This window comes from Trichechus manatus, unplaced genomic scaffold, assembly GCF_000243295.1.
Source record: "Trichechus manatus latirostris isolate Lorelei unplaced genomic scaffold, TriManLat1.0 scaffold00029, whole genome shotgun sequence".
NCBI classification, from domain to species: Eukaryota; Metazoa; Chordata; class Mammalia; order Sirenia; family Trichechidae; genus Trichechus; species Trichechus manatus.
In genome coordinates, this window is record NW_004443965.1 from 22,818,717 (window position 1) to 22,828,960 (window position 10,244).

The 10,244-nt window shown below is 37.1% G+C and overlaps 1 protein-coding gene across 2 annotated transcripts in view; it reads left to right on the forward strand.

Moving 5' to 3' along the window:
- The window catches only part of ELOVL7 (ELOVL fatty acid elongase 7), a 23,758-nt gene that overhangs the window by 7,201 nt on the left and 6,313 nt on the right, over positions 1-10,244 (forward strand). Inside the window, exons 2-5 of one of the 2 annotated variants that reach the window (XM_004374560.2) lie at positions 952-1,142; positions 4,540-4,620; positions 4,873-4,929; positions 7,090-7,195. In XM_004374560.2, the coding sequence (XP_004374617.1) occupies positions 952-1,142; positions 4,540-4,620; positions 4,873-4,929; positions 7,090-7,195 (435 nt within the window). The remainder of the gene's footprint in view (positions 1-951; positions 1,143-4,539; positions 4,621-4,872; positions 4,930-7,089; positions 7,196-10,244) is intronic. The other variant, XM_004374561.2, reaches the window with a different exon arrangement.

The following is a 10,244-nucleotide window of genomic DNA, read 5'->3' on the forward strand; positions in this document are numbered from 1 at the left end:
CTCTGGGTTCATGAGGCAATTTAGTAAAATTACACTTGAACTACTTAAAATTATAGAATTAATCACATTTCACCTTGAGTTGCAATATTTAATTGATCCAGCTCTGCTGGCCTGGCGCTTTCAGTGATTGGATAAGTTTCTATACACATAGTTGTAACGCCAATACTTTTTTTTTTTTTTTGCTCAAACTATAGGTTGGATAGCCCACATTTTGGATACCAACACCCACATGTTGGAGATTTGATGATGCTGTGCTGCCTTTCAACTCTTACGATTCTATGATATATGTAGAAGTGCACCAGTTGTCTTGGGGGGAAAAGAAAGTTGAGAAGCAAGCACAAAAATGTTTTTATATGTAGCAGAAAGCCAGGATAGAAAAACTCTAAGATGTTAATGGTAGTTATAGATAGATGGGTGGTGGGATTTTGCTGAATGTCCTCTGTCCTCCAAATCCACTCTTCACCCTATGCTGGGCCCTGGAGGCTAACCAGTATTAACTACATCCATGGGATGGCTCTCTTGCCCTTTGGTTTCTGGTTGGGTTTAGCCAATTGAAAGCCCCAGGAGAGTGGAAAGAAGGATGGGGGTAAAGTTGGGGTATCTATTCTCCTGTCCCCTTGTAGAATTGCCTTGGGTTAGCTGAATCCTTCAAGTGAAGGTCGCAGTTCCTCTCAAGGAGGGCTTTTCACATGACTTTCTCCTTTAGGTTTTGGTAACTAATACCACCCCTTGCCCTTTGAAGCCTAGTAGTGGTAAGAGCCCCACTGTTTCTAATCCCAGGATACTTCACTATCTTCAGTTACTTCCCTTGCCTTCACCCTTCCCAAAGATACCCCTGCCAAATAGTCCATATCAAAGCTAGGCTCTAGGTACTTGTTTAAAGAAATGTTGGGTGGTGTCAGTTATCTCTTGGCCAAGTGAGTGTGCACTTACATCTTGCTTTTCTCTTAGATCCGAGAGTTGAAGACTGGCTCCTCATGTCCTCGCCTCTTCCACAAACCATCATCCTTGGACTCTATGTCTATTTTGTCACTTCTCTGGGACCAAAGCTCATGGAGAACCGAAAGCCCTTTGAACTCAAGAGAGCGATGATAACGTACAATTTTTTCATAGTACTTTTTTCTGTGTATATGTGTTATGAGGCAAGTGTTTTCAGTATTCCTAATGGGAAAATTTTGTCTGAGTCTTCCAGTTTATCTGTCGTTATGTTTCCATGACTATAAGGGTAACTGTTTGAGATTTAAGGAACTTTAGAAACTGACCTCACTAGAGCACGTATTTGCCTGACAAGTGTTACATAAAGATCAGATAATGAGTTCTTCAGAAGATTTCAGAATAGTCTAACTCACAGTTGGTGAGAAAGATTAACATCTAGTCCAGGGACTGGCATGTAGTAAGCCTTAATAAATGATTAAATGAGTCCGTAAATGGTAGTTTTGAGGAAATTCACACTCGGAGAAATTAAATAACTTAGTAACATAGCTGGTAAGTGGAAATCTGATACCTGAACCAAGTCCTGTCTGACATGAGAGCTTATTCTGACTCTGTAATGAGTTGCCATCATCATGATAGGCACCCTTGGTTTCTGCATGTTCCAATGAACAATAAGATGATGGACTGAACAGAGAACTGAGACTTCATACAAGCAGTTGATGAGGGGGCCTGTCCCTTGATTGTAATTAAAGGAATGGAGATGTTCCAGAACCCAAAAGCAGACTTGTGAATCCTCTTTTCAGCTCTTAACGTGCCTCAGCCACTCTCATACATCAACTTCTCTGGAATTCTGTGCTTCTTTTCCAGTACCAGCTGGCTTCCTCATCTTCTCCTTATTTAATTCCTCTGCAGCACAGGTTGTTCTTACAACAGGGACTCACTCAGGGCCCAGCATGGCCCCTCTGGCTTCTCTTGATGCTATAGCCTCTCCACCTGCGTCTTTTCAAACTGACTCCTGCCGCTAATCCACGTGATCAGATCACCTTCATTTACATTAGCCTTATTTTTCACAGGACTTACTTTGCTACTTTCCATTTCTTCTACTTAATTTCCAAAATTAACTCACAGGCCACTCTTAACTATCCCTTCTGGAGTATGAGCAACCTGAAGGGAAAGAATCATAGGGATGGGGAAGAGAGAAAATACATGCTCTTCCTCTGTTGTCAGAGATAGGATCTAACATACTATAGTACAGTGTTAAGAACACACCTGGAATCCAGAGGGCCAGGGAGTAAGTTAGTCCTAGTTCTGCAGCTAATTAGCAGCCTAATTTGAGTAAGGCAGTTAATCTCTCTGCTTACTTATCTTACAGAGTCAGGGTTGAATCAGATTGTCTCTTGGGTCCCTCAAGTTCAGATATGCTTAGGCTCTGTGTCTGATTGTGTCAGTGATTGTGATGTCCCTAAATATATTTCTCAGGTTTAGAAGGAATCCAATTATAACCAGTCAGTTTTGGTTTATACTTTAGTAACTACAAATAAAAAAAAAAAAGTTTGAAAATAACCTGAATTTGAGATAGTTTTTATCTCCCATTAACCACCAATGACTTCAGTTACTTATATGGTAGTTTCAGAGTATTACCTGCCAAATATAAATTATTATTCTTTTTTAACTGCTAGGCATATGTGTGTATGTATATGTGTGTATATATATACACACACATATACATACATACATGTATATATAATGCTTAGCAGACTGTTGGAATGTTGTTAAACTAAATATCAGGCAAGCAGTAAGCCCCACCTTGTATAAACAAAGACTTTTGACAGCCAGGCAGCATGCCATCTCCAGGACACATCCAAACACCTGGTTTAGTGTGTGCAGCACGAGTCGTTACAGAATAAATACCTCCAAAAAATGAACCAGGTGAAAGACAAATGCATCAGACTAAAGGAACACATGTGCCTTACTTTGTAGTGCTTGTTTGAACATGTAGTTTACCTGTACAGTTTAGACCCCTACAGAAGGCAAAGTCACACAACTTCTCAGATTTAACTCTGTGCTTATTTGTGGTAGGATATGATAGAGATCTTTCCTCTGCTGCTTATACTTCACAGTTTAAGTTAATAGCTCCTGGATTTAGAGTGTTCCTTGTGTCAGTGAGAAGTGAGTCTGAGTACAAGAGAATATGAGAACATTCACCAACAGATCAATTTTTATAAAACGGGATTAGCCATATCTGTGCCACATTCCCTTGTTCCTTTGAGAAAATTTATTGGCTTGTTTTGGTAAAGTATGTTTCTTACCCATGAAATATATTTCTTGTACTTTTCTTAGTTTTCAAGATTTTATAACTTATCAGATTAACAGTGTGATTATCTAATGACTCAAGCTAAGAGTTAGTATCAGAAAAGGACAGTGCATTTTAAAACACCACAGTCTAAATATTTGCTCTTCTCTTTTGTTTCTTTTCGCTATTAAATGTCATTCTGATAATACCTCATAAGGCTTTGTTTTTAGAAGTTAATTTATGGTAAAGTCATAATTTTAGCTTTAATATAATTAAAAATAGAAATTTAAAGCCTTTAGTGGTCAAAATAATATAACCATTATTCTCAAAAAGAAGACATTGTAGGAAAGATGTTGGCACTTGGGAGAATAGAATGCCAGATAAGAGAAGAACTGATCATCTTGTCAGTACTCTGAATTAAGCTACCCATTTAATATATGCATTAACTTAAAATTAGAGCCCTTAGCTTTCCATTTTCAGATACCATTTTAAAAGAAGACCTTCCCACCATCAGATTGAACGAATGTCAGTATCATTTTGGAATTAGAGTTCAGCCTTGATAACAGTAGGCTTTTTCTTCTCACCACCAGTCTAAGGTCACTTTGTGGGTGTATTGGAATTAAGGCCTGCCAGATTGCGCCCTTATAACTGCCTTGTTAACATTTTCTCTCCTAACTTGTAATGTGAATCCAAAGCAAAACCAGTATCTGAGTCTTGTGTTTGGTCAATCTCGATTTTAAATGAGGAGAAAAGAGTAATACAGCCCTGGGCTACCACTTCACACTATACCCAGTACCCAAAGTCAGGAAAAACCTACTTGTTGCAGCCACCTTATGAGTACATTGCGGAATTTTGGTTTGGCCATTTATTTACTGACCTAATTTGAAAGATTGGAAATCAGAAAAGACTGAATTTTGACCAAGTTATTCCCTTTAGAGTCCACACACGCTCACACACACAGACATGTTCATGCAGGTAAATGTATGTAAGATAAATCACTTAACCAGTATTTGCTGGTTAAGCAAAACACTCCCAGTGTTTTGTTCTTCATTAGATTAAAATAATCATCCCACGAAATGGGCATTTCAGTCAGAACACAGTTTATATAAGTAATATATGAGTTTGCGGTTTTGAAAATTCTTGTTGCTGTGAAATCAAGTGTGTTTGTAGTTTGTGATTGTTTTAGCAAGTCTTTCCCTTTGCAGTGACTGCTTACTGAGCCGAGAACCTCCAGATCAGACATAATCAAACCACCTTTGTTGTAGCTGTTGAGCAAGTACTTCCTTCTTTAATATGCATGTGCTCTCTTGCAGTTTGTGATGTCTGGCTGGGGCACAGGTTATTCATTTCGATGTGAAATTGTTGACTATTCACAGTCACCACCTGCTTTGAGGGTAAGTTTCTCTTTGGAAAAGCTTGTAACTCAAAATCAGTTTTTACAACTTTTGAATTTTATGTGCAACACTGAATGTGAACTAAGAATGAGTAAATGGTTCAATGATCAGTTTATATGTATTGTAAAATAAAATTAAATATAAGAAAGAACCAAAGGAAGACAGGTGGGTAGTTTTTTGTCACATGAAAATTGGTGCCTCTTAAATTTCTTGGATTTAAAAATAAATTCATATTTATGTGTGTTTCTGCAGATGGCACGCACCTGCTGGCTTTATTACTTCTCCAAATTTATTGAGTTATTAGATACTGTGAGTATGTCATCACCACGTTTCATATATGTTTGATGCTTCAATGAAAGCAATAAGCTTCTGTAGTTCAGTTGCCTGATAACCTTGGTTTATCTCTTCTCCTCAGGCACACCTGTTATCTTTTACCTTTTATTATCAGTAATTTTTGAAAAAAGATAGGATAAGCTTATTTTTTAGTGTTTTCCAAGCTCCAGAAAATGTTCTTATAGATCATTTGATTGAGATAATCATGTAACTGTTAAACACACAACAAAATTGTGCATCTTTATGTAGATGGATGACGGTTGCTTTGTGAAGCAGGTTCAGGAAGCAAAGAGCAGAGTACATCCTACCTTTGGTTGTTTATACCAAAGCACTGTGTTTTATCCATACTCCTCTAAGGGTATAAATGCTCCAAAATTCATAAACGTACACTAGGATGCTGAGTTAACCCCAGGGTATAAGTAGTTTTGGTTGTACCAAAACTATCCCCAGCTGCCTTTCTGAAGTCTGTGCTTACTGGGCCCTTTCTCTTCCTGCTTAAGATCCTGTTGAGGATCAACTCTGAACTTGGGTAACTGGGCCCTGGGAGAAGCAAGTGCCGTGGATTAGGGTTCACGGTAAGAAGAAAAAGCCCTGCGCCCATATTTCCAGAGTAGTTTAGGAAAGTTGGATCCTTATTGTATCTCTATGGCATGTGGATCTGGAACCAGTTCTGATCGGAGACTGACAAATGTGCCCTCTCTTCAGAATATATACACTAAATTTCTTGTAGCAAATCTTGACATACTTCAACTTTTCGGTTGACTAATCACATAATGTTAGAATTGGAAGGGATTTTAGTGAGCATCAAGTCCAGTGGTTCTCAAATCTTAGTATGCATCAGAATCGTCTGGAGGACTTGTTATAACACAGATTCTTGGAACCTTACCCCTAGAGTTTCTGATTCAGTAGGTCTTGGGTGGGGCTCAGGAGTTTGCATTTCTAGCAAGTTTCCAAGTGATGCTGATTTTGCTGGCCCTGAGACCACCCTTTAAGAATCCTTGCTATAGTCCAGTGGTTCTCAGCCCTCATGGTGTAGTAGAATTAATTGCATTAGGGAAAAGAAAACTAGGCCGCACCCCTAGAGATTTGGTGCCAGATGGTCTGGTGTAGAGACCAGGCATGGTTATTTTTTTAAAAGCTTCTTGGAGATTCACAGCAAGGTAAAGAACCATTGATCTAACCTGGAACTCTCAATTTGAAAAAAATTGAAACCAAGAAACAGTTTACTCAGAGAAATGCTACTACTGACTGGGACTAGGACTCTGTGTTGCTAGTTTATGGCTTTTTATGTTGCACCATGCTGCCTACTTCCATGTGCATAAGCAAATGAATTTTGGCTTCATTGTCTTTGTTTTGCATGTTCTCAGTTCTAGTTTCCATAAGGAAACTTTTGCTGCTTCCTGGGTCCTCTTCTAAGCTACATTGCTCAAATACTCCAGTTAATATGTTTCTTTGTGCTAATCTGGTTAATCCTGTATTTAGAAGTATTTAATCACTGGTTTTCTGAATTTTGCTTTTTGAATTTTTTTTAAAAAAACATTTTCCTCCAAAAAGCCTTACTATTCTATTCCTTTTTTTAGGAAGCTTTGCTTTCTTTTCCATCCTATCTCTAACATTAACTCTTCAAGTTTTCCTCCCTTCACATTTCTTTAATAATTTGTTAACTTCTGATTTGTTGCAAGTCCTCTTTCAGTTTGCTTACTCCTTTATCCAGTTGGAAAGATGTGTTAGACAGCAATGTAGAATAATTTCAGTTCCAAGAGTTAAGATTCTTCTACTTTCCTGTATACTGCAAAATCCACTTGGATATATATATATATATGTTAGCAATATCATTTCTTTCAGCAATTTTTGGCTGTATTCTTTATGTTACATCCTTCATTTGTAAATATGCATAAAATTTTCTTTCACCTTATTGGTTCTCCCATGATTAGACATCATACCTAAATTCCTCCATACTAATTAATTTTTGAGCTGTCCCTTGGAGAGTCAGCTGTTTCTGTGAGCATTCCATAACGCAACCCTTTCAAAGCAAATTATAGTGTGAAATAGTTTGCACTTTACCGATGTTTTTGTAGTCCTAGATAAATTATTACAGAATTTTATATGAACTTGATTTTCTTTAAATTATTTCAGATCTTTTTTGTTCTGCGTAAGAAAAATAAGCAAGTTACTTTCCTGCATGTCTTCCATCACACCATCATGCCATGGACCTGGTGGTTTGGAGTCAAATTTGCTGCAGGTAGCCAAGGGAGAATTGGGATCATGTGTTACAAACTATAACATTTCTGTATGCTATAAATGGAGTCCCTGGGTGGCACAAATGGTTAAGCACTCAACTACTAACTGAAAGGTTGGTGGTTTGAACTCGCCCAGAGGTGCCTTGGAAAACAGGCCTGGAAGTCTGCTTCTGACAGGTCACAACCTTGAAAACTCTATGGGGCAGTTAGCAGTGGAATTGACTCGGTGGCAACTAACAACAGTGCTATAAATAAAAATTATATCCTTAAATGTGATTTACGAGAAACTCATCTAGAGCAACAGAGGGAGAAGGAGAGTCAGGAATAGGAGGAGGAAATGGAATGCGTGGCTCATTGCCTCCATGAACAGCTGCTTCCTTTGCCATGAGACCAGAGCTGGATGGTGCCTGGCTACCACTACTGAACATTTCTATCAAAGATTCTATGGAAGCATCCTGATCAAAAGGGGGAAAGTGCAGAACTGAATTGAAAATTCGCTTAGAATCCAGATTTTCTGGAGCAATTGAGGCTGAATGAAATCCTGAAACTATTGCCCTGAGATAATCTCTAACCTTAAACCAAAATATCCTCTGAGGTTTTATTTAAACAAACAACAGTTTATCTTAATTAGTATAGAGTATCTGCCTGAGTATTGTGTTTTTTTAAAGAACTATCTATATGGGATCAAATTGACAACATCAACTAGAAAAGTTTGATAGGAAGCTTAAGGGGCAGTGAGTTCATGTTAATGGGGGAAGATAAATTTGGAAAAGGAGGATGAGATTGGTTGCCTAACTTGTACAACTTGAAGAATGTACTCAATGCCACTAAATTCTAAATTGTACATGTAGATATTGTTGAATTGTACATGTTTTCTGTGTATATTCTCAACAACAGTTAAAAAATGGGAATAATAATTTAAAAAAAAAAGAATTTCCAGGAAAAGTCTGAACAAAACGCTCTGTGGTAGAAGGGTTTCCTTCCGTTTTCAAACAGCTACCTGTGGTGGCGTTTTCTGGGAGCCATTTCCATGGGAATTAATCTGAAAGACTGAGAAACAGTTTGCATCTATTTACGTTTGTTATATGAGCTATAAATCTTGATCGCAGAAAAGTTAAAAAAAAAAAACTAAAAAAATCTGAGGTCTACTTTGTTCAAACTTCTGACAAATTATTATTAATTTGAAACTTACGTGGGACTCTTAACTAGGCTTCCCCCCGACTCTCCAGATACATATGATTTTTGGACATAGTCTTCTATACATACTCTTTACTTGTTTTGTTTAGATTTATTATTTTCCTATAAACTTCTATTAAATGTCTTTAATTTTTTAAAGACAAATAAATAATAAGTAAATAAAATGGTAAACAGCTTGATTTACAGGACTATAGCTAGATAACTATTCCTTATATGTTTCTAGTAAGTTAGAATATTTATCTTTACTTCCATGTCTTCCTTGCCTTCAAATTTCCAGTAACTGACACTCATGCTAAACCCTAGGAACTCTTTATAGATGTGTCAAATTGCAGTTGTTCCAACTTCCCTAAGCATCTTACCATACTGAAGGATATGTTGACATTATTTTTTAGGTCAAAATAATTTATATCCAAAGCTTAGCAAACAGGCTCTTTTGTTTGTTTGGTTTTGGTGTTATGCTCCTTAATATCTAGTACACTTGGCCCTCTGTATCTGCAGGTTCCACATATTTAAAAAAAAAAAAATTGAAATGTTTGGGGAAAAAAAGGCTTTTTTTCTTGTCATTATTCCATAAACAATACAGTATAACAACTATTTACATAGCATTTATGTTGTATTAGGTATTATAAGTAATCTAGAGATGATCGAAAGTAAACAGGAAAATGTGAGTAGATTATATGCAAATACTATGCCATTTTATATAAGGGTCTTGAGCATCCTCGGGTTTTGGTATCCTCAGGGGTCCTGGAACCAACCCCCTGTGGATACCAAGGGACGACTGTATTGGAAAAAAAGGAAGTTTAAGTGATTTTACCCTTTCATAAAGTTTTTAAATAAATGATATCGCCAAAGACATATTCTTACCTTATTAGCAAAAATTGGTTGGGGATTATTTATGCTTGTTTCTTAATTTTAAAAAGTTGCCAAGTAGGCTTATAACCCATAGTAGACATTGTGTAAAGTGTGTTTTAACATTTCTGTCAATGCTGTTAGGCATTCTAACTCTCCTAGACTAAAAGAAAAAGAACCACATTTGAAGCCCTCTTATTTGAGTTTTGGACTCTCCTAGCATGGGGGAAGAGAATCTGCATTCTCAGGGCATGAAAGGACATGGATAAGCCAGTGACAGGAAGGAGTCAATAAGCTAGCGGAGCCACAAGGGCTGTGAAAGTGGGTAAAGGGCTGTCCCTACTACTGCCAACGAGCATCGGATTTTTCACTATGTCAGGTATCTTCTTGCCCAAAATTAGTATTTGTCTATTGAGGAATTTTTTTCTTACAATGTACATTAATGTAAAAACTGATTCACCTTGTAACAAGATAGTCTCATCCATGTCCGTTTCACAAATTAGGGGAGCTGTATTATTTAATCTCCAATATTTTACTCATCCCGACTTTCTATGTTTTTGTTTTCTCTCACATGCATACTGTGCCTCTCAGTTCTTTTGACAGAGCTTGCTTATTCACACCTTCTTTGTATTGGTGAAAAATTAGGTAATGCTGAAACATCCATTAATAGACTGGTTATGATTTCTTGTATGTATAAAATTTTGAAATGCGAATGATATCGAGAAGTATTTGGCTTATCCTCTGTTATCCATCTCTGCAGCTCGACTCTTAAATTATCATAAATAGATGACAGTTCTATTTTTAAAGTACTCTAGAAGAGGAGCTTTGATGCCCTTATAATTTATTTATTCAGGTTTCTTCCATGAGACCAGACTACTATATCACAACACTGAAAAATAAATATAAATAGAAAAAATATTGAAAGGCAGTACCCCCAGAATACAAGCAGAGGGGATTTGGAGATATTAATACAAAAAGTGATTTTCTTCCCCTTCTTTATCCTTT